Source organism: Salvia hispanica, chromosome 1 (genome assembly GCF_023119035.1).
Source record: "Salvia hispanica cultivar TCC Black 2014 chromosome 1, UniMelb_Shisp_WGS_1.0, whole genome shotgun sequence".
NCBI lineage: Eukaryota > Viridiplantae > Streptophyta > Magnoliopsida > Lamiales > Lamiaceae > Salvia > Salvia hispanica.
The window spans coordinates 4,705,002-4,730,901 of record NC_062965.1 but is presented as its reverse complement, the minus strand read 5'-3'; the positions used below and the strand labels follow the sequence as shown (position 1 = coordinate 4,730,901).

Here is a 25,900-nt window from a genome sequence, read left to right as displayed (position 1 = left end):
AATATTGGGGGGCGATACCATCGACACCATGGCGGCGGTTTTGGGGTGGGGGGGGCCACTGACGGCAGTAGCTGTTGTGGGTGAATCTGATGATGACCCCTCGGGGCGCTGGCTCTTGCCACGGAGAACCCCCGTGGGATCAGCTTGGAGAGACGGCCCGTGGGGAGGCATGAGCCGTTGATCGGGGCAATGTGATGTGGGGGAAACCTGAGGGCCCGGGCGGCGTACCAGATTGTGGTGCTGCTGGTCCCGCAGTTTAAGGGGGGGGGTGTGCTTGGGGTGAGTGAGGGGGTAAAACATACCATGATATTTAACACTTTTGTGCTGTCCAGGTGTTTAATGCGTTCAATGCGAGGAAGCTTGAGAGGAAGAATGTGTTTGAGGGACTGCATAAGAACAAGGTGTTTGTGGGGTTTGGGGGTGACTGTGCTTCTTCAAGTGGTGATGGTGGAGTTGTTGAACAAGTTTGTTGATACTAAAAGGGCAGTTTGGGAGGGGGTGGGGAGTTTGTGTTGGGATTGGAGCACTTTCTTGGCCTATTGCTTGCCTTGTGAAGTTTATAATCCCGCTTCCCGACCCCATTGCCCACCCATGAAACTCTACTACATTTCATATGATAATGTAACTGGGGTATGATGCTCTTTGACATGTCGTCTATTTTGGCCAGTAACAGATCTAAAAAAATTTAAATTGGGAGTGCAATAAAAATTACTTGTAAACTTTTCATTATTTAAAATGAAGAGTCTTAATTAGATATATTAATAGGCAATTATTTTAGTTTAGAAAATTTTTTAATATATTAACATAAAATGCATATATTTAAAAAGGGGTACGCTTGAGAAACTATAGATAATGGGAGAATATTTATAACAAAATACATATTTTATTTTATTGTGTAAAAAAAAATGAATTAAATAATAAATTAGTATTATATTTAATCATACAAAAAGTACTATAACCAATCATTTGTAAAAAAGTAAAACAATTAAAAAAGTAAACGGACTAGGGGAAGAAAATGAACATCACAAAGGAGAACAAGATCTCGAAACATATTGGCGACACTTACACATGACATGGATCGATGCCAACATCAACCCGTCGGCTGCTGTGAAAAGGGGAATTGGCGTTCGGGTATATAAGGGAAACTATGCATTTATTATGAATGATGAGATAAAAAATAGTTTTGACAAATAATTCATTTATGCATAAAAAATTACTTGGAAACGGGAGGAGCTCAAAGGGGGATTTTTTTAAAGTAAAAGTCAAATTTTGGGGCCAAACTAAAACCAAAAACAATTTGGACCAAAATATTCACTTTTAGAAAAACATGTCCAAAAACAAAAGAAAATATCGACCCGAGTCCTTTTTTTTAAAGGGTTTGTTAAAAAAAATAAAGGTCCCAAGCATTGCCAAAAAGGGGTGATCGTTAGTTTTTTGAGAACTAAAAAAAAGGGGGAAAAATTTTATAAGTATTTAAAATTTTTTATGGAATTTTTAAATTTACCTTTACGGTTTAAAAAAAAAAAAAAATAAATTAATAATGGTTGTACATTTATCCGGATTTTTTGAATCCTCCATTCTATTGGATAAGGAAATTTATCAATTAAGTTGATTGTATAATACATCGTACTATTTTTTTCATAATTTAACAATTTATTCAGCACAAATTTATTGATTTATTAATTAACAGTCTATTCAGCGCAAATTTATTCTTTTTTTTATTAAAATATTTACATATCTCAAATTTAATTGATCCTTCTTTTTTTTATACGATTAAAATAATAACGGGGTCGCTTTGTAATTTCCATTAATAATCACATTCACAAAACTAAACTCATAAAACAATACTAGTACTCGTATTAGCTAAATTTTTTCGAGCACAATTATCTATGTAAATAAGATTATTGCGTAAAGGCGTGTGATCACATAAGTAGGAAATAGAAGAGTATTTATTAAATGTACGAATAATTTTGGTCACAAAACGAATATAGTTTAAATATTTCATTCATATTTTTCGTACATTTTGTAGAAAATTTTTTAGGGCCGAAAGTAGTTTAATAGACCCGTTCCCCCTAAAATTTTCGGCTTGAATTTTAAAAATATTAAAAAAATATAAAAAAAGTTTATGAAATGTGAAAAATCTTGTATATATTAGTTTTAAGAGTAAAACCCAAATTTTTCCCATATTTGATTTTATGTTTTTCCCCCTTTTTATTTTTTTGATTTTTTGGGTCTAAGCTTTAAATCGGCCCAAAAATAAATTAACAATTTTTAAAAAAATATATACAATTTAATCTCAATTTTGACCAAATTAGATTCTGATTTTTAATTATGTTTTACCCTAATTATTTTAGTAAAAATTATTTATTTAAAATCAAATACTTTCCCAAAATTAAAGACTTTCCCTTTTGGGGTTCCTATTAGCCTTTTCTTTTTTTGCCCAAAAAACTTTTTTATTAAAAATCTTTTTTTCCTTCTCCCTACTTTTTTTTTTCCCTACTTTATTTTACTTTAACTATTTAAATATCACTTCCTAAATCAAAAAGTGTCATCTTCCGGGGGAATATAAAAAAAATTTATTCTAGAACAAAGAAGGCGGCGGGGCGGCGTTTCTTCTCCTTCGCCGCCGAGAACGGAATCACCAACTAAAACCTCTCCTTGCTGTGGGTCGTCCCTCGCTTTTGCTCCGATTCAGAAGATCCTTCAGGAATATCTATCCACTTCTTCGGTTTCTACCGGAGGGAAAACGACCGCGACGACGACGCCGAGCACGACCTCATGTAACGGGCGGAAACATGGGTCAAAAAAAAATGGTGCATCTATTTCGGGGAACCCTTCAAACTTAAAGTTTAAATAAAAAAAACGGGGGGGAAATACTAAATGAAAAAGGGAATATTAAAAGAAAATACAGCCCCAATATATGAAAAATATTTTAAATTTCAAATTAGAATTTGGAAACTTCAATTAAAGTGATGTCTTAACAACGGCCTTTTTATTTATTCCTTTTTTGTGATTATGGAATCTGCTTTGATATGTGTTGATATTTTCCATACACTACCCTACAATAAATTAGAAATAAATAAGAAGATAAGGCAGAAGAAGGAGAAAATGAAAGAAAATGGGAAAAGGGAACTGAATAAGTATTAAATATATAGTGGATGTAATTTCAAAGCTATTAACTGATAATTATTTTATAATTATCATAATCAAGATCCCTTTAGAAATTTATTGAGATTCTGCCGTATTGCATTCATTTTCTTAATTGTTATACCTTCTCATCCACTCCATATTGAATTTTGTACTTTTTAATTGTGTATTTGTATATGTTGTTAAAACTAATTAATTATATCTCTTTGATTTTTTTTTTGTCATGTTTTGTTTTTTGTACACTAATGTATGTATTTTTTATTAACTCGTAGTCGTTATTTTCGGGGTGCACATAGGTTGTATATGTATTAAAACTAATTAATTATATCTCTTGATTTTATTTTTGAAATGTCTTTTTTAGTACATATAATCTTTTTTTTTCATTTATTAGAAACTCGTAGTCGTTATTTTCGGTGTGCACAGAGCTTGATTATGTTGCCGTTTGGATATTATGAAAGAACTTGGCGCAGAAGCAAAGCTTCAATCATGCACACGCAAACTTGAGGGTTAAGTGAAGATCGACACAAATGGAAAATTTTAATAACTTAATTAAACATGAGAATCTGTCTATTAGTTTTTCAATTGATATAGGATGTAAATTGCAATGTATGTACAAGTGATTGTGGGAATCACATCCACGAGGCAAAACACATTCTTAGGTCCTTATACTTTAATCAAAATGTTCGTTAGGTCCTCGTACAATTTTTTCGTTTTAATAGATCTTTATAACTTTCTCATAAATTTCATCACATCCTCGTACAATTTTTTCGTTTTAATAGGTCCTTATACTTTGATTATAAATTTTATTAGGTCCTTATACAATTTTTTATTTTAAGATATTTTTTTACTTTTATCTTAGATAATAATTTATATTTAATTACTTAAATTTAATAAACCTTTTAATTTTATTATTTAACTTATCTTATGATTATAAATATTCAGGGAAACGTATCTTTCAATATAAATATAAATAATCAATTGAAAATTCGGATAGTTATTCTAAAAAAAAAACTTCGATTTTAATCTTCAATCATCACGGTTAATCTTTTTATTATTATCTACAACTTATTGAGATTATTGGATAACAAGATGATATTATCTTTATAGACTATGCTAAGTTAAATAATGGAATATTAAAAAGTTCATTAAGTTTAATTAAATTTAGATTATTATCCAAGATAAATGTAAAAAAGTCCCTAAAATAAAAGATTGTACAAAGACCTAATGAAAGTTATGATAAAAGTATAAGGACCTACTAAAACGAAAAATCATACGAGGACCTGATAAAAATATTGTGAAAAGTATAAGGACCTATTAAAATGAAAAAATTGTACAAAAATCTAATTGACATTTTGACTAAAGTATAAGGACCAAAGAATGTGTTTTGCCCATCCATAGCAATAATTCATTGTAAAACTTTAAGTGTAGCTTTGCAATATTTTAATGACTTAGAATGTTAACGCTAATTAGTCTTTGATCGAAAGTAGCTTTGCAACGGCTTTAATAGTTCCAGGGAGTTTCTCAAATCTTGAAACTTGAAACAGAAATAGTTAAAGAATCAAGATAGAATTTTCAAAAATATTTAGTTGTTTTTGTTTAAATATTTTAGCCTACTATTCGTTAAACTAACATTAGACCGCGCACTACATAACTTTTTTAGTAATAATCCTTATGAATGATAGATGAGTTGATCAAACTAATTTAGGTAAATTATAATTTATTTTAATAAATAATTCATTTATCACATAAGAAATTACTTGAAAATGAGGAAACAGTTGTCGGTACGAAGTTTTTCAAAAAGTATTCTGGTGTTGACTAGAACCCTCTAATCTATTGATTATTAGATTAAGAAAAATATCTTATCAACTAAGTTACGTTTTATTGTTGTTTCATATCTTTTTGATTCATAACTTAACATTTTATATAAGGCAAATTTATTGATTTATTATTTTATCATTGCATAATTAATAGCTTATGCTTGACATGATTCACTATTTAAATATTTACATATCTCAAAATTAATTGGTCGTTTCTTTGTCCGATAAAAATAATTATAACGGGCTCAATATTAATCCACTAAGCCCATTTACTTAATCAAACTCCAAGAAAAAATTCTATCGCCTTGACCCACTATTTATACTAATATTCCCAACTATATGGTAGAGCGATTAAATCTATTAAGTTATCATCTATGATATAATTGCGCTAACATGACATTTTTAAAATTGTACTCACTGCATTCCACCCGACTTGACTTATTTCTTTTAGAGTGCAATTACTTAGTTGAATAAGATTATCGTGTTATGATGTGTGTGACCTATTTAACATAATAAGTATGAAGTAATTGACAAAATAAAAAGAAATCAAATTAAGTCAAGTGGATAACCTGACATGAAATGTGCCAAAGTTAAGCGGGAAATAGGGAGTCCTAATATTTATCTGATATGATTATTGATTATCAAATGAATAAAATAGGGAGTCCTAAATTTGATATTAATTTCATTAAATTTTATTATAGTTTTTAGTTTTTTTATTTATGTACATTAATTATGTATATCTATATTATACTTCCTGGGGTGCGTTATATTGCTAACTATTTAAGTTGTTAACTCTGCTAACTCATCAATACAGTGTATTAAAAATGTCAATATGGTGACATCAAAATGTCAACTCATAATATCAACACATTATATTGAAGTTCAACAAAATTATGTATTGACATTTTAATATCATCGTGTTGACATTTTTTATACACTGCATTGATGAGTTACCAAGTTAGCAACTTAAGAAAGTTAGCAATTGATTGCACCCCTATACTTCCTTCGTCTCACAATAGGAGTTACTCTTATTGTGGACACGGATTTTAAGAAATGTAAAGAATAGTGGATTGAAAAAGTTAGTTGAATAATATATTAGATTCAATTTTTTTTATATTGGTTTCATAATAAAATGTGAGTGAAGAGAGTTTGTGGAATATGTGACCTACTTACCATTTATAATAGAAATGAAAAAATGAAGTGTGACTCTTATTATGAGATGAAAAAAAAAAATTGTGACTCTTACTAGTACTACTTTGCAATATTTTACAATGACTACTACAATAATACCTAGTCTTTGATCGAAAGTAGATTTGCACTAGCTTTCATAGTTCCAGGGAATTTCTTGAAATTTGAAACCGAAAGAGTGAATTTTCGAAAACAAGTAAGTACTTATGAATGATGAGATGATATGAATAATTTAGGTTAATCACTATTTATTTTGATAAATAATTCATTTATTGCATAAGAAATTAGTACATGGAAACGAGTGAGGAGCTCTTGGGCCGATTTTGTCGTTCACACTCACAAAACAAGCGTTAGAATGCCCGAAAAAGATGATCGGAGACGGAGATCATAGAGGGGGGGAAGTTGGGACCTGCCTCCAAATTTGGGACCTGCCTCCAAATATGGGACCATCAACAGCCTCCAAAAATCCCAGCCTCTAAAATTTGGGACCATAAAATACCCCAAAATTGAGAGAGTCCACTCCGTAGGTGGTTATCTACAAAATAACGAGTGAGAGAGAGAGAGAGTTCTGGATCGGCTAGTGAAATTGAGCCTTCTTCCCAAAGGAATCATCCATCACACCAGGTAATTCTTCTATTCTTTGTACCATGCTTTCTTTCCATGTAGCAAGACCTTTTTAGCTAACAAATAGGAGTGGCGAATATTCACCAATTCTCTTATTTCACCACCATTAACCCACATGCAAGCAGTAAAAAAAGAATCCAACTCTCTCTTCAGTATAAACTTAATAGTACCAGATCGATTCTTAAGTGTAGTTCCGGTTCCGAATCAGACCTCAAAAATATGCTTAAGTTGTGTAGAAGAAAAGAAATGAGCGACTAAGAGAAAAATTAATTTTAATTTCGGTCGACAGTCAAACAATAGTATTTTTTCATATACAATGAAATACTCACTCCGTCATCCCATAATATGACTCACATATGGTGTGAGCACGAATTTTAAGAAATGTGAAGAATAGTAGGTCGGAAAAGTCACTAGAATATGAGATCCACTTTTTTTATATTGGTTTATAATAGAATGTGAGTGAAGTAGGTTAGTGGAATGTGAGACCTACTTACCATTTATAGTAAAAGTGAAATGTGACTCTTATTGTGAAACCGACCGAAATTGACAAAATGTGACTCTTATTGTGGAACGAAGGAAGTAACATTCTTTAACCCAAAATATATATATCGTGGCAAAATGAGGGTATTGAAAGTGTATATTATACTAGGGCTTGCCAACTTTCTATACGACGTGAACCCACATTAGTGTCAAGTTTTATCATATTGATGACTTTATTACGATAGTATTTCTTATTATCACAATAACCATTACAATTTCCTGAGTTGTACTTACAAAGTACTAACAATAATGCATGAAGTACTAGGAACCGACAAGAATGAAATAACCCGGATATATATAGTTGACCATGATTTGCTATACTTTTTCTTTGTTGTCTCGCTCTACAAAGACAAGCCAACACGATATTACTAGCTATATGCTAACCAATATTAAAAAGGGACGTATCTTTCCCTTGAATATAAAAATAAGAGAAAAGCCTGACCAGTAATACTTGGAAGTTGGATTCGAGGGAGAGGTGTGTAGTGAGAAAGGAAAAGGAGATAGGGTTTTGAGAAAAGCAATAGCGTAATTATAGCCAATCATGAATATTTATTAGAGTACAATAAAAGGTTTATTTCTCAATAGGTTCTTAAAAGACCCTATTGATAGAAAAACCTATATATCGGACTCGGTTCGACCAGTACGACCAGGCATATAACATACGCCCTATATCCTAGATGCATAACAAGAAATAAAGGTACGTAGTTAAAACCTTACAATAGTATTATCATATGAAATGTAGTAGAGTTTTATGGGCGGGCAGTGGGGTCGGTCGTTCCTCCAACCGTTTCATCGGGAAACGGTATAAGCTTCACAAGCCAAGCAATAGGCCATGAAAGTGCCCCAATTCCCACACAAATCCCCCACTCTTCTAAACTCAGCCTCTCTGTATCGGCAAACTTATTCAACAACTCCACCATCAAAGCTTGAAGAACCAGTGTCACTCCAACAATCCCCACAAACAACTTGTTCTTATGCAACCCTTCAAACACATTCCTCTTCTCAAGCTTCCTTGCATTGAATACATTAAACACCTGGCACAACACAAACGTATTAAAGATCATGGTATTTTTCACCCCCTCACTAACCCCAAGCAGACCCTCTCCTCTAAACTGCAGCACCAACAACACCACAATCTGGTACACAGCCTGAGCCATCAGATTCCTCCACATCACTTTACTGATCAACGGCTCATGTCGCCCCACGGGCCGTCTCTCCATTAGCTGATCCCTTGTCAGCTTCTCCGTGGCAAGAGCCAGCCCCCCGAGGCCGAGGGTATTCATGATCAGATTCACCCACAACAGCTGCACCACCGCCAGAGGCATCTTCCCAGACGAGACCGCCACCACACTTTCGATGGTCAGTGCTGCAATATCAGCTGTCAGTTTAAACTGAATGAACTTCTGTATGTTGTTGTAAACACACCTCTCCCATTTGAACACTGTCACCACAGATGTGAAGTTGTTGTCCATGATCACTATATCAGAGCTCTTCTTCGCCACCTCTGTGCTTTGGATCCCCATCGACAGGCCTATGTCGGCCTCTTTCAGCGCCTGTGCATCGTGTGTGCCGTGTCCTGTGACTGCCACAACAAGATCTCTCTTTTTCAAGCACTGCACCATTAGGAGCTTGTCCATTGGGGAGGATCTGGCCATCACACGGATGGCCTCGACTCTCTTCATCCGCTCCTCTTCTGCGTAGCTGCGGAACTCAACTCCTTCAACTACACATCCGTCTTGATCTTGGCCTGGACGGAGTATGCCACACTCTGTGGCTACAGCCTTGGCTGTGAACACGTTGTCGCCGGTGATCATCTTCACATCCACACCTGCATTCTGGCAATCTTCCACTTCCTGCTTCACATCAGGCCGGTATGGATCTTTTAGCCCAACTAAGCCTAGTAGAACCATGTTATCTTCTTGAATTTTCTTCACCTCATCGCACTCGGAATTAGAGAGCTGTTTATGTGCAAATGCAATGCACCTAAGGCTAGAAGCAGACATGCCTTGAATAATATGATTAAATTGCAATCTCTCTTCATCACTCATATCATTTTTGTTACCATCCAAATCATAGTAGTGTGAGCACATAGCAAGGATCACCTCCGCAGCTCCTTTCCAATGCACATGAAATTCATGATCTCTCTTCATCAAAACACCACTCCTCTTCATCTCCGATTTGAATGCCTCCACTTCAAGGATCTCACAACCACTCTTAACTTCTTCCATATCCATCCCCAGATCCGCCACAGCCCATGACAGGATCGCCTTCTCTGTCGGGCTACCAGAGAACTCGAGCCCTTCCCGGGACGTGTACACACCACCCGTCGTGTTGAGGCCGGCCCCCTCACGGAGCAGCTCCAATACACACCTTGCCATGTTAAGTCCACCTTCAAAGGAGTGCTTCCCTAACCAAAACTTTGTCACCTTCATTTTATTCATAGTTAGTGTACCTGTCTTGTGTGTACAGATGACAGTAGCATAACCCAAGGTTTCGCAAGCGGAGAGGTTCCTCACCATAGCCTGATCAGCCATCATCTTCTTCATAAAATAGGCATGAGTGAGTGTGAGAGTCTGTTTCAGATTCAAACCTTCAAGTGTAGCAACCACAGCAGTGGACACAGTTTCTTCAATAACTCCTCCGACAAAGTTGATCACATCATCTGGTTTAGTCCTTGGGCCATCAAACCCCCTCACCCCATTATCAGCTCCAGCTATGTATCGAATGAGCAACACGACATGAACCAGAAAAGCCACAGCTGTACCGAGCTTTTCTATGGTGATAGTGATCTTGCTGAGGCGGATCTGTAGCGGCGTCTCCTGGTCTGTATCCTGGTTCATCTTGCTCATCGTCTCCCCCCACATAGTGTTCATCCCGACACTCGTAACCACCATCTTTCCATAGCCGTCAGCCACCGTAGTGCCGGAGAGGAGAAAAGGGTTGGCATCCACAAGGCCAGTCTCCCCAGTCATGCTTGATTCATCCAGTCGCAGGCTGTGCCCGTCCAAGAAGAGGCCGTCTGCAGGGACTTGATCTCCGATCTTCAAGCATACAATGTCGCCGACGACGACCTCGTAGATTGAGACATCTTGCCTTCTTCCGTTTCTAACAACTTCTGCTGATATGTTGCTGCTTGGCTTGTCCAAAAGTCTGCACAGTTTGAAGTTACTGAAAGCAGAGAAGGCGATGGAGAGGATGACAACAATGAATGTGATGCCGTCTTTGTACCAGGCTAGAGAGAAAACCGCAAAGGCTAGTAGGAAGAGGATTTCCCGATCTTTGAAAGTTTTGAGTATGAAATGGAGGAAGGTCTTAGTGGGAGGAGATGGATAGGTGTTTGTGCCGAAGGCTTGTTTTCTGGCGGCGAGGTCTTCTTCGTCGCCGGTGATTCCGACGTTGGAGTCTGTTTTGAGCGATGCGGCGATGCCGCGAGCTCCGTCGAGTAGTGAGAGTTGGTGGAGGTTTTTGTCTTTGACGAGGTGGTTGAGGGTTGATGGACTGACGCCGGAGAATTTAGGTTGGTGGCCGGCTACACCAGCGCCGATGATTGGCGGTGATTTGCAGGGTGAGTTTGCCAGCTGCATGGTGATCAATTGAGAGGGTGTTGCTTTTGATTGAGTTCATAATATCAACCTACATTTATAGATATGACCATTCAATGTGGTATAGTGGCTAAATCTCTGACACGTCGATTTTATAAGTGTACTAAGTAATCCATTTATTTCCCAAAATAAAATTTTTTTTGCTTTAGGAGATGGACTTCATAATCTATTAATAATTAATTTTATCTTTTTTTTTCTTACTTTATCCTTTTTATTTTATTAATTTTCACAATTAAACTCGTGCTATTTTCAAATTTCTATTTATAGGAAATGAATGATGTATAATTTTATACAGTATATTTAATATAAAATAGAACTTTTTTCGGATAAAAAATACTCCCTCTGTTTCAGTAGAAATAAAACGTTTTCCTTTTTAGTTTATCTCATTGAAAATGAAACGTTTCCTAAAATGGAAACATTTCTATCTCTACTTTTTCATCTCTCTTACTTTACTCTCTCTTCATTAACTTACAGAACAACACTACATAAAAACTCGTGTCGATTCTCAAATATTGCATATTTAATAGGACAAAGAGAGTATATAGTACTCCCTCCGTCCCAAGGAAGATGACCCCTTTCTTGGGCGACACAAGATTTTATGCAATTATATTTTGTGTGGTAAGAGGAGAGAGTAAAGTAAGAGAGAGGGAATAAAGTAGAAATAAAGATGTTTCCATTTTAAGTAATGAGTCATCTTGATTAGAACAAACCAAAAAGGAAAATAGATCATCTTCAATAAGACGGAAGGAGTATTTTTTATAGGATAAATAAAAAAGAAAATATGATATCTATCTTGAGACTGCAAGTATTTGAACTCAACACTTTAGCATCATGATTAACCACTTTACCACTATATCAACATTTATTTTCCCTTATTATGGATAGAGATTTAGAAACCAGTAATAAGGATTACTTCTTATGTTATTTTCAATTGGTATTTATATATTGATATTCTTAGGTCATTTACTACTTGTCTCTTGTACATTCTTACCGTCACTTTTAGATCTCATACTACTTTTTACTTTATCTTTTAACTACTTCTTCTTCTTTCTTTTTTTTTTAAGTCATTTTTTCATTTTGAAAAGTTTCTTTAGTTGAGTCATTTCCATATATGGTAGTAACTTTTTTCTCTTTCATACTTTACTCCCTCTTACTTTATTCTCTCTACTTTATTCACTTTATACTTTATTCTCTCTACATTTTCATCTCTCTTACTTTTTTATCTATGAGATAGCATCTTCAATACTCTATTTCTCTTATTATTCATGGGTTCATTATTTAATTTCTATTCATTTTATATTCTAATTTATTTATTATAAAACTTAATTATAAAATTTTAATTTAAAAAATTAAATTAATATATAAGATTCATTAAAAATAAAATATCTATATGCAAATTAATTTTACAAAAAATTTAAAATAATGTTCAAATTAAATTTACATTAAATCATACTCCCTCTGTCCCACAAAAGTATGGAGGTTTGGGACAACATGGAAATTATAATGAATAGTTATTAAGTAAGAGAGTAGGAAGAGTATTTTAAATAGTATTAGTTGATAGTGAGACCACATTATAATTAATGCTTAATGATGGACCCTAGTGGTATAAGTTGTAAATAAATTTTTATATATGGGTAATGAGTTAGGGAGAATTTTCTATAAATGGTAATGAGCTATCTATATGCAACAGATGGTAAATAAAAGTGCCCTATTTTTAAGGGACAGAGGTAATAAATAAAACATTATTTAAATTAAACTCACATTAGTACAAAAATAAACATGCTAGTGGAGTACTGTATTAGATAAAAAAATCATAAATAAAAAATAAGAATCTAAAATGAGAAAAGATTATAAAAGTCAAATTAAAAACACAAAATTGAGTTTAGAGGGTTTGCACCCATAACCTCTATGAATTTGAAAGAAACATTTACGACTAGACTAAGTTTAGAGTAGTAAAAAAACTCTATTCAAGTGTAAAACTAAATACCTCACATAAAATCAAAAATAAATTTGGAGTTGAAAATTTATTTATAAAACAACCATTTGTCCCATATTGAAGTCACGATGAAAGTTGCAATAGTTATATATTATAAAATATAGTCTTTCACTAATTTACCCCCAGCTAGCCCCTTTTTGAGACGAGACGTCTGCAATTCTGGCTTGATGTAGGCTCGTCATAACGATACAACTCCAAGCCAACAAAGAGTTGCATGCGGGCCTAGTGGCGTATCCAGGGACCCAAAACTTTTACTAGTTAATACTAGTATTGAGGCATAATTCACTAAAATCGTAAGAGATCAGGTGGTAGAGCAACGACATTTTCACTTGGTAGGCTTGTGATCAAGTTCTTCCACTCTCAAGTTTTGGTTCATTTATCTTTTTATGTTCCATTTCTCTTTCTTTTATCTTAATTTTAATTTTTTTTTATTCTCAATTTAAGACATGAGATCGAGTTCTTTTACTCTATTTGTGGTTTGTGACTATTTTTCTTTCTTTATCTCGATTTATACACTTATTCCTTTATCACAATTTTAATTCATATTAATGAATAGTTTGTATTTTTTTTTTAAAATTTGTACTCTTAATGTTTTGGCTAAATACTCCCTTCGGGACGTTTAAGAGTCACACATTCACTGGGCACGAGTTTTAAGAAATGTAACGAAAAGTTGGTTAAAAAAGTTAGTGGAATGTGGGACCAAACTTTTTATATTGGTTTTATAATAAAATGTGAGTGAATTGAGTTAGTGGAATGTGGGACCTACTTACTATTTATGGTAAAATGGAAGTGTGACTCTTAATTGGGGACGGGCCGAAATGGAACTGAATAATTTGTCAATTGTTATCTTTTGATATAAATATATTACTCCCTTTGTCCCATTAGAAATGGAACGTTTTCCTATTTTGATTGTCCCATTAAAAATGAAACGTTTTCCTTTTTTTGGAAATAAAACTATCTCTACTTTTTCCACTTTCTTACTTTACTCTCTCTTCATTAACTCACAAAACAAGACTGCATAAAATCCCGTGCCGAAAATCAAATGTTTCATATTTATTGGGACGGAAGGAGTATTTTTTGATAATTTAGTTTTATTTAGATAAACAATATAGGATTATATCACATCGAATGATTATTGTAACATAAATTGTTAAATAAATTGTGTTACATGTGTTATTTATAGAGTTCTATTTTAAATATTATTTAAGGAGTGCATTGTTTAGGTAATCAACATATAATTATCTCAATTTATATTCACAATATCGAATGAATTTGTCCTAAAATTTTTAGTATAATTGTATTATAAAATAAGTGTTGTTTGTATTTTTAAACATGCAATTTTAATTGAATATCAGGTATTTTAAGATGTATTATTATTTAATGAGTTATATAATATATTTCGTATCCCTGAATCAAATATCCTGGATACGTCACTGCGTGGACCGATGCTCTTACCCTCTATTTGTTGGGATAATAGTATTTGATTATTTTCTTTTTGAAAATAAATCTAATCTATTTTATCTTATGCAACAAATTATATTATTATTAACACATTAATTAATATAGATATTTCATATGCTGCCCACTTTTATTCCTTCCTAGATCCCAATCGTATTATACGTCAAGTTTCTTGTCGCCGCAATGTTTGAATATTTAATCTTTAATTATTAGGATGTCATTAAATATTTAATGTTCTTTAATTGTCCATGTTCTTTAATTGACATTTTTCTAATTTTCTTTAATTGTCCATGTTCTTAATTGACATTTGTCCATGTTCTTTTTCTAATTTTAATTTTTGCTCATCTTCTATTTGCCATCAAATTTCGCTAACATTTTTGTGCGCTGCTCATCCTAATCCCCGCTAATAAAAAAAATAGTTAGAAGATAGTAATTTTTAATATAATTAAGGATGTTAATTTGTATTTTTAAATATATCATCAATATTTTAAAAAATATTTAATTTATTGTTAGCATCCAACTAAAATTAGAGAACGCTTTCTTTTGCCTACTAATTTATTATTATTTTAAAAAAATTAACGTAATTAATTGCGTCTTAATTTTTATATCCATAAAAGACTATTTTTAATGGCCATCTAAACCTTAGGTCCTTTCATGTGCTTTCAAGAATGTACTGCCAAATTAAGCCTTATCATTCATTATCATTCCCATTCATTGAAATAATAATTAACGATTTTATATTTAAGTAAAGTAAAATAGATTAGTGTGTACACATTACAAAAGAGCATATTCTGTTGAGCAGATTGAACCATCTTTATCTCTCTTTGTTGTTGTTGTGGAAAATAGCGTTGCTATTGCCTGATTTTGAAAAGTATGGCGTTGAAGTAAAAAGAAATTAAAAAAAAAGGAAGAAAAACTGGCGATGAAGAAAAAAGTGTACATGCATGAAGAAAAAATTTCAATAATTATTCTCCTATATATTAAAGTAATTTAAAATTTTATATTATTTTCTTAATTTAAATGTATGGATTCTATTGGCAGTGAAAGGTGATAGATTTGGCAATTGGTGTTCATTTTTTCTGATACCAACTGGCACTGCATGTCATTTATTGAGAAAAAGATAAATACACTATATTCTAATTATATTCATTATTAACACAGAATGGTGATAAATTACTAGACTGCATGTCATTTAATAGAATGGTGATAGCAATTGACGATTTTAATTAGACGAGTCAATTAAAACTTTATAATTAATATTTTAATTTAAAAATTTATGGATGGAGGCAAATTTAATTATACATTATAATTTATATTATTATTAACCGTAATTAATTTATTCTTACAGCAACCAGGCAGAATTTGATGTAGAAAGTCAGAAGGTAAACCACCAACCAAAAGTCTGAACCCTAAACCAAACTAATTTGGCCGCAAGGCGGCGTGGTGGGAATGTGGGATTATTTTTCCAAAAACAATTTGGCTTGAATGGGAGCTTTTTGACAAACTAAAGTAAATTATGTGTGGATAGTGCCGGCCGGATGTGGAGTTTAGGTTACGTTTTATTTATTTTTTCTTCTTTTAAAACTTTTAAAAAATTTCATTACATATAAATCTAAATTTCAAAACATAAAGAAAATTAAGATTTTGATTTTGATTGAACACGTCAGCTCTTAGTCAGCAAGAGTGTGAAAGTGAAATTGGTTGGAGAGTTAGTTAGGAAGATATTTTCGATCTTAGCTAGAGCTAGCTCATATAAATAGCTCTTGCTTCTTTGTGTTGATTATATCTTGTAATTCTCTATTTTGAATATCAATAAAAGTTTCTCCTTCCAATGGAATTTACATTCTAAATTTCTACAGAACCAATTAAAAAAGATGAAAAATGATAGGTCGATTTTTAAGTTCCACATTGTTTTAGTAATTTATTCGTGCTTTTAAATTTAAAATCTTGGATCAACAATCAACATTTGCGTGTGTGTAAGTTCTCCTATCTTGTGTTTGATAACCCCGTCAAGAAAATGGGTACTAAAAATAATCAAGATATTTGACCAGAAATGTGCAGAAACTATTCTTGCTTATATGTTTGTTATAGAAGATGGAACTAGTGATTTCTCAATTAGTACTATGTGATAAGATTATTTGGTATGTGGCGACAAAGGAGTAATAATCAACTATTAAGGGAAGTGATAAACGAAATTTATGGCATGCAGAAATAATATATAAGTTCACGTAAGCACATTGGTCTGTGCTGATTAATTAATTAATCTTTCTAGGAGTCTATTATTATCGAAAATAATCTACTATTTCAAAGTTTTGGAGCCCACCGAAAAATGTTCTGCTCATGTGTGGCCAGACCAGTGGCCACTTTACTTGTTGTTGTGTTGTGTTAGATGGGCATAATAATTTCTTCTAAAATAAACAAAAAAATTATGTCAAGTTTCATTTAATCACGATGCATTATTATAATAGGACATTGAGGATATTAATCGATTGCTAATTGGTCATGGAATGAACACGTCAATTTCATTTCTTGAAGTTGAAAGAACATGTCTTTCTACTCAGTCAATCTCGAATTTTTGGTCTTGGATTTTACTTGGTCAGTGTCGGCCAGAAATGTGCAGAAACTCTTGGGCCGATTTTGTCGTTCACACTCACAAAACAAGCGTTAGAATGCATAAAATACCCCAAAATTGAGAGAGTCCACTCCGTAGGTGGTTATCTACAAAATAACGAGTGAGAGAGAGAGAGAGTTCTGGATCGGCTAGTGAAATTGAGCCTTCTTCCCAAAGGAATCATCCATCACACCAGGTAATTCTTCTATTCTTTGTACCATGCTTTCTTTCCATGTAGCAAGACCTTTTTAGCTAACAAATAGGAGTGGCGAATATTCACCAATTCTCTTATTTCACCACCATTAACCCACATGCAAGCAGTAAAAAAAGAATCCAACTCTCTCTTCAGTATAAACTTTATAGTACCAGATCCTGTGCATCGTTTGTGCCATGTCCTGTGACTGCCACTACACGGCCTCTCCTTTTCAAGCACTGCACCATGAGGAGCCTGTCCAATGGAGAGGATCTTGCCATTACGCAAATGGCCTCGACCTTCTCTATTCGCTTCTCGTCTGTGTAACTGCGGAACTCATCTCCTTCGACAACGCATCCGTCTTGATCTTGGCCAGGACGGAGAATACCACACTCTGTGGATACGGCCTTGGCTGTGAATACGTTGTCGCCGGTGATCATCTTCACATCCACACCTGCATTCTGGAAATCTTCCACTGCCTGCTTCACATCAGGCCGGCATGGATCTTTTAGCCCAACTAAGCCTAGTAGAACCATGTTATCTTCTTGAATTTTCTGCACCTCGTTGCACTCGGAATTAGAGAGCTGTTTATGTGCAAATGCAATGCATCTAAGGCTAGAAGCAGACATGCCTTGAATAATAAGATTAAAATGCAATCTCTCTTCATCACTCATATCTTTTATGTTACCATCCAAATCATAGTAGTGTGAGCACATTGCAAGGATCATCTCAGCTGCTCCTTTCCAATGCACATGAAATTCATGATCTCTCTTCATCAAAACACCACTCCTCTTCTTCTCAGAATTGAATGCCTTCACTTCAAGAATCTCACAACCCCTCTTCACTTCCTCCATATCCATCCCCAGATCCAGCCCACGACAGGATCGCCTTCTCTGTCGGGCTACCAGAGAACTCGAGCCCTTCCCGGGACGTGTACACACCACCTGTCGTGTTGAGGCCGACCCCCTCACGGAGCAGCTCCAATACACACCTTGGCATGTTAAGACCACCTTCAAAGGAGTGCTTCCCTAACCAAAACTTTGTCACCTCCATTTTATTCATAGTTAGTGTACCTGTCTTGTGTGTACAGATGGCAGTAACATAACCCAAGGTTTCACAAGCGGGGAGGTTCCTCACCACAGCCTGATCAGCTATCATCCTGTCATGCTAGAATCATCCACCTGCAGAGAATGGCCTTCGATAGCAGGGACTTGATCTCCGATCTTCAAGCATACAATGTCGCCTACAACGACTTCGTAGATTGAGACCTCCTGCCCTGTTCCGTTTCTAACAACTTGTACTGATATATTGTTGCTTAGTTTGGGGAGCTTGTCCCACAGCCTGAACTGCATGAAGTTTTTGAAGGCGGAGAAGGCGATGACGAGGAAGATGGCGATGAGTGTGTCCAAGCCTTCATTGAGGCCGTGGTTTTTGATCCCAAGGCCTAGAGAGAGAGCGGCTAATACTAGTAGGAGTGGGATGTTCTACTTTGCATGGTGAGTTTGCCTTCATCATGAATTAATTAAGAGGCTTTGGTTGTGATTCAGTACATGATATCAACCTACATATATAGAGATGATTTGGTTCATATATTTGTTCACTGCAATATTTTATTCAATTTTTTATAGTTGAATTATTCTTCTAATGATGGTTTTTGTTTATGTTTCATACTACAATTTCTTAATTAGTACTAGTACTTTATCATTGAATTCAGTTTATTCTGTGGTAAACTACTTGGTATATATTCTAGTTTTAACTTATTTTGATAATTAAATCCAAAGTTTTTTACTTAAAAAAAAGAAGATAAAGTAGTACTTCAGAAGCTCAAATTCAGCCTCTTCTTAGAATTTTGTCCTTTAACTATGAGAGAGGTGAGACTACAAATTTATGCAATAATTCATCTCTTAAAGAGTATTGAAGGGATTTTGACAATGTAGCAGATAACCTTGACGCCAGATAAGAAAGCCTTAACTAAATCTCCAATACTTAGACTATGTTAACCAATTAGTGGGATTTTTTCAATACTCTCCCAAACAAGTTTCTTGATGTTGATTTATGGATATGTTTCACATTGTGTGAAGTTATTTTAAAGTTTCAAACAAGTTTGGTGATGTGGTTTGAATATGGAGTAATGGATAAAGAAAAGCAAGTGTAGGGAACTTAGACTTGAAAAATTACAAAGGAATGGAATCAGTGACTGTAAATTGCTTGGGAAAATGTATGCGGTGGAGAATACTTACTTTACTTAATTGTTTTGGAAATACTAAATACACTCTAGTTTTATTTTTTACTCAAGTTTTAATTAAGTAGTAGTCACTGTCAAGAACTATGTCCTCATGTTTTTATCCATTGCTTATGGTGGTGCACCAATCAAGTCTTCGAACATATATCAAATGCCTACAAAAGATGCATTATCGAAGAAAGTTGCAGTATGTCTCATAGTTAATGGACTAAGACGATGTCCATTAGAGACTCCTGTTTCTGGGTATATATATTCGAGAAAAAAAAATCGTAAAAGTGAAGAAATAGTTCAAACAATATTAATTCAAAGTTAAAGGATCTTTAGTGATATTTTAAAAAATTTATGGTACTACCTATTTTGGTATTAATTCATAGTTGAAGAATAAGAAAAATGTTTACTTTATTAATTTTAATGGAACAACTTCAATAAATAGTTAAAGTAAAAAAAAAGTAAAGTTAAATAGAGAATAATATAGAAGAGACATTTCTCTATATTATTCTCAAACTTACTTAATTTTCTCTCATTTCAACTACTATTTATTACTATAACTTTTTTAAAAATATATATTAAAAAAATGCGTCATTTATAACGTGTAGGAAGACTATTATTTTATTCCTTTACCAAAATCCATGATGATTAGTCTAGATTATACTTATTTTATTGCTTTGTTGAAATTCTATCTTGACTCTTTGGAAGAATGTAGATCATCTAAACTGAACTATTGTCTCCAACTTTTTTCTTGTAGGGTGACTTTCAGATCATGCGAATTCCTTTTCCAAACTCTCCTCTCCTCTCATTCGTCCATCAAACCATCACTCCCGTTAACAGCGCTCCAATGAAGTGGAGTACTTAACTCAACATATACAAACATATGTGGCCTTATTTATAATTAAACTACAAATTTATGTAATGTGTATTTTAGTCATATTTTTATTCTCAAACAAACATAATAAACTAACATAAATTTTTTGAAAAACGGGACAATTTCTTGTAAAATTAAATTGAAAAATAAGAGGAAATTGAAAAGCCACTGTCAAAAAGAACATTACAGTGTTAAAAGTAAGAAAGACAAAGTTTTAATATAGACTTCTAATTGAAAGAAGAATCATTGTTTTTGGTGAGTAATTGTATTTTATTCGAAGAAGAAATGATAAACAAAATTTCTAGCAAAAAAGCCTTTATAAAATTTTGAAATAGATCGTCTTCTGGACATAGTCACCTCACTTTTTAATTTATATTCAACACATTTCTTAAAGTTCATTACCGATTAAATATAATCTTTTAATAGTGAATGGATAGAGTAACATCAAAATTTACTCCTTCCGTCCCCGATTAAGAGTCACACTTTTCCATTTCGGTCCATCCTCAATTAAGAGTCACACTTTATTTTTACCATAAATAGTAAGTAGGTCTCACATTCCACTAAATCAATTCACTCATATTTTATTGTAAAACCAATATAAAAAAATTGGTCTCATATTCCACTAATTTTTTCAACCAACTTTTCTTTACATTTTTAAAACTCGTATCCAATCAAAGTGTGACTCTTAATCGGGGACTAAGGGAGTAGTATTTTCTCATTTCTTAAAAGTCTATGCCCGATTAAATATAATCTTTTAATAGTGAACGGATAGATTAACATCAAAATTTATAGTATTTTCCTACTTATGAAATTTAAATTTATAACGTAATGAAACTTTTATTAGAGTTTTAGAGAAAAAGTAAATACTCCTACACCAATAGTCCACGTCCAGCCGGCCAAGTATATGAAATTTGGGCTTCAAAACTATTAAATTTGGGCTTCAAGTCTATGAAATACATGGGTCGCTTCATCTTACGTGCCATACATATCCCAAAATTCTGAGATCTATATAAGTAATTGAGAATTTGAGATCCACCTTTTCATTTTTAGTTTCGATATTTAGTAATTATTTAAAATTCATTTTCAAATCATATACTTCCTCCATTCTACCAATTTTCTCCACTTAACATTTTACCTGTATTAATTATTTTTACAAATATCAATAAGGTTATTTTGGTAAATGAGCATTATAGGATAATTAAAACAAGGAAGGTGGGCTATGATTCAAGACAGCCCAGCATAATGGAAAAGTGGACTTATTCGTTTATGTTCAGTTATCATATTTCAGGCATAGTACTTTAGAAATTTATGTAATACAATTTGTAGACTTACATATAAGTTGGCCCTATAACCTAATTCATTGACGGCTTTATTATGCAACACTTTACCTTTCAACTTGTGATTATTGATATTTAGAATGAAATTGTCATCTCTCCACCAATTCACCATATTTTTCAAACCAATAGTAGAAATATCAAATAAAGACAAGACCATGTAGCAAAACAGACAAATTATTTCCTTTGACCACAAAAAGTTGTCGGGGCAATGTTTGTAATAGACAAGTTTGGGAGTCAAATGTTTAATTATTGAGGTGAAATTGTTATAAAAATGAAGGTAAAATTTAAATTTTATGGTTATTTATATAGTTATTCCCTTCATTTCTTCATAGTTGAGTCATTTTTCCATTTTAGTAAATTTCTTCATAGTTGAGTCATTTCTATATATGGTAACTTTATCTCTTTCTTACCTTACTCTCTTGTACTTTATTCTCTCTACTTTATTCACTTTATACTTTATTCTCTCTACCTTTTCCTCTCTCTTACTTTTTTTTATCTATTTATTTAACACACCCAACATTCATTTCTAAAATTTCGTGCCGAAAAGTTCCGTCTCAACTATGAAGAAACGGAGGGAGTATATTTTTGTTGTTACAGCTGTAGTGTTTGATAGGTAGGGAACAAGGGAGTCAAGTGATAAAGCAGTTGTCGCCACGAAGTTTTTCAGAAAAGTATTCTTGTGTTGACTCAAACCCTCTAATTTATTAGATTAAGAAAAATATCTTACCGACTAAGATACGTCACATTGTCGTTTCAGATCTTTTTGGTTCATAACTTAACATTTTATATAGGGAAAATTTATTGATTATTATTTTATCATTGCACAACTAGCTTATGCTTGACATGATTCACTATTTAAATATTTAAAAATCTCAGAATTAATTGGTCCTTTCTTTGTCCGATAAAAATAATAATAACGGGCTCAATATTAATCAACTAAGCCCATTTACTTAATTAAACACCTAAAAAAAACTTCTATAGCCTTATTGAAAAAAAAAGGAAATCAAATTATGTCAAGTGGATAACCTGAAATTAAATGGGCCAAGTTAAGCAGGAAATACGGAGTATAATATTTTATCTGATATTATGATAATTTTGACTAACAAATTACTCCCTCCGTTTCTTCATAGTTGAGATGGAACTTTTCGACACGGAGTTTTAGAAATGAATATTGAGTGTGTTAAATAAATAGATAAAAAAGTAAGAGAGATGAAAAGGTAGAGAAAAAAGTATAAAGTGAATAAAGTAGAGAGAGTAAAGTAAGAAAGAGAAAAAAGTTACATATATGGAAATGACTCAACTATGAAGAAACTTCCTGAAATGAAAAAATGATTCAATTATGACGAAACGGAGGGAGTAATATTTTAAATATTCATAGATAATATTTCCTAGATTTTGTGCTGACAAAATTTTGTGGACCAAAGGTACGTTGGTCTAATGTAAGGTTATTGGGCTTTTAAATAACATTGAAACAGAAATTTGGGCTTCAAAATACTCCTACAAAATACTACTAGTCTTATTTAAGGACTCGTTCTCTTGGAAATAATGAGAAATGGGCTCAAAACCATACAAATATGACCGTTCAGTGTATTGGTATAATTTCTGCTCAGCCCGACCAGAAATTAAAGGCCCGCACTGTTCTTATTGGTTTTTGGCTGAAATCAATTCTTCCGAAACACCTAAGATTTGAAGCCACCTCGGGAAGCACACCCAGAAATAAAGTTAATTTTCCTCTGTTACCCCTCTCATTTTTTTATTATCTGCATTCTCTCTCTTGTTTGCCCAAAAAAAGGAGAGTTTGGAACCCTAGGACGTCGTCTTCAACAAAATTATCTCCTCCAGATCTTCGTGCAAAGGTAAAAAATGGAGGCTGGGTCGTTGTACCCATCGACCGTCATTGTTGTCATTGACCAATTCCGGTAGATTTTTTAGGAACAGCGTTGATTAGCGACGAAGACGACAGCATAGCCAAAGTTTAATTTGACAATTTCACTTTGTTTTTGCAGGAATATTCCAGTTTCATTGTGAGTGGGGGTGTTATATAATGAACGCCTTCTTCTCCAATTTGTTAGTCTTCCAAAAAAATTGAACAATTTCAATTTGCCGCGCAGATTTTGCCGTCACCGCACAATTCTCATATTTGAAAAGCTTGGGGGCATTTTAGTCTTTCAATAATTTAATTTGAATTACTGATTTTGTTTTAATAGTAAATGCATACCCATTTCTGAAACACCGAACAGTGGGAGCGAGATGACATTTGGTGGGCCCAACCAACTCAATTCTAATCCAGATTTATATCTCTTGAACCCACCTCTAAAACACTGAACACACCCTAACAGTTAAAATATACTCCCTCCTTGTCAGATAATTCGTCTCAATTTTTCATTTTGATCTGTCCCACATATTTTGTCCCACTTCACTGTGGTAGTGGACCTCATATTCCACTAACTCATTTCTACTCACATTTTATTATAAAACTAATATATAAAGGTAGGACCCACATTCCACTAACTTTTTCAACTTACTTTTCATTATAATTCTTAAAACCCGTGTCCGGTCAAAGTGACCCAAATTATTCGGGACGGAGGAAGTACTAATAATACATCATCTAATCTCAAAATACCGTAATTTAGGTAATTGAGATTCTTTTATAATTTCGACATTGTTATACTTATCCGATTTCTTCCTTCCAATTTATACACTTTTAACTTTCACACATTCAAAAAGTGGGGTGTGATCAATTGCTAACTTTCTTAAGTTGCTAACTTTTTAACTTATCAATGGGTATTAAAAATGTCAACACATAACACATAATTTTTTTGAACTTCAATATAATGTGTTGATATTATGCGTTGACATTTTTAATACCTTATATTGATGAGTTAACAGAGTTAGCAACTTAAATAGTTAGCAATATAACACACCCTTCAAAAAATATATTTAGAATTTAGATTAATAAATTTAAATATAAATTATAAATCGTCCCCTCGTTTTTTTTAATATTCCGTTAGACTCATTTTTGAAAAGCCTCTTGCCTCGTTTTTAAAATTTTACAAGTACTCTTTTATAGTTGAAAAAAAAATATACAAACTCGCATTTTGTCACTGTAAGGACAAAATATTAAAATTAGCTAAAATTGAACCGCAAATTAATCAATCTATTTACTACTCCAAGCTCTTCTCCAGCTATTGAATTGAGACGTGGCGCATGGAAAATTATGTGTTATTTTGCCACCCGAACATCTTATCTTGTGGACTGTGACAAAGTTTCATACAGATCTCCACATTGAACTGAAACCAAAAAAAGAAAACAGATCATTATAAAGAGTTTAGATTATTCTTATTTGAATTCGTTAATGTTTTCAATGTGATGCAAATACTTTGTGTTACAAAAAGACGATCAACAGAGTAACATTATCAAGCTCAATCATTTTCCAGTATGTCGAGTAACAATAAAAAAAATTGAGTAAATGTTAAAATTGGTTCTAAACATATAGTCAGAATACGAATTTGGTCCAAAACATTCACTTTTTGAAAATCGGGTCCAAAACATTTGAAATCGTTATCGAAGTGGTCCTAAACATTCGAAATCGTTGTCGAAGTGGTCCTTTTCTGACAAAAACTAACGGTCAACGCCTAATTAATGATTTTTTTAACTTAATTAATATACTAATGCATAATTCTGACGGTCAGCACCCAACTAACGATTTTTTGACATAATTAGTATAATAATGCATAATAATTTAATAACATAAAATAAAAAATTTAAAAATTATCAAAATAAAGTCCTCTGCTCCATAAATGTATATGCCGCCGCCGCCTATCTCGGCCCCCAAATCAGCCCCAGCACCCGCTGCCTCAAGATGTAAGTCTCGAAAAGAAGAAACACGTGAATTTGAGTAAGATTGATTAAGAAGGGAGGGAGAGAAGAGATGACATTGATGGTAGGATGACAATGGGTTGGACCGAGGCAAGAGCAGCGGCGATGAGGTCATGGAGCAGCAATACTGCTCGACTAACAACGAGAAGGCAGAGATGACGGAAGCGAAACCATCTTCTAGCAACAGCGACCACGTCGGCGGAGATAACAACGTCGGAGCGCCGAGAAAGAAAATTGAGAGAGAGCAATGGTGGACGGCGACGGTTTTGATCTCAGACAGCAGCAATGCGGAGAAACACACGATGAAACATAAGAAAATAAATGTATGCATAAATGTTGTTTTCCGGCTAGCTAAGCTTTGAGAATTAGGAACTTTTCTTGTTGAATCCACTCCGAGCAAGCAT

The 25,900-nt window shown here is 33.4% G+C and overlaps 1 protein-coding gene, 1 long non-coding RNA gene and 1 pseudogene across 2 annotated transcripts; 1 reads left to right on the top strand and 2 right to left on the bottom strand.

Annotated features, from left to right (window-relative positions):
* Positions 1 to 8,065: 8,065 nt before the first annotated feature.
* LOC125185393 (putative calcium-transporting ATPase 13, plasma membrane-type) lies at positions 8,066 to 10,900 on the bottom strand. The gene has a single exon (XM_048081920.1). It carries the CDS (start codon positions 10,898 to 10,900, stop codon positions 8,066 to 8,068), a length of 2,835 nt encoding a protein of 944 aa, XP_047937877.1.
* A 6,200-nt stretch (positions 10,901 to 17,100) lies between these two features.
* Positions 17,101 to 18,794, top strand: LOC125202806. The gene is made up of 2 exons (XR_007173196.1): positions 17,101 to 17,179; positions 18,267 to 18,794. It is a non-coding gene; the product is annotated as an uncharacterized LOC125202806 (long non-coding RNA).
* LOC125202805 lies at positions 17,200 to 18,238 on the bottom strand (annotated as a pseudogene).
* Positions 18,795 to 25,900: the final 7,106 nt, after the last annotated feature.

Excerpts from the sequence above, each read along its gene's own strand:
- LOC125185393 (XM_048081920.1), bottom strand. The coding sequence starts at position 10,900 with ATGCAGCTGGCAAACTCACCCTGCAAATCACCGCCAATCATCGGCGCT.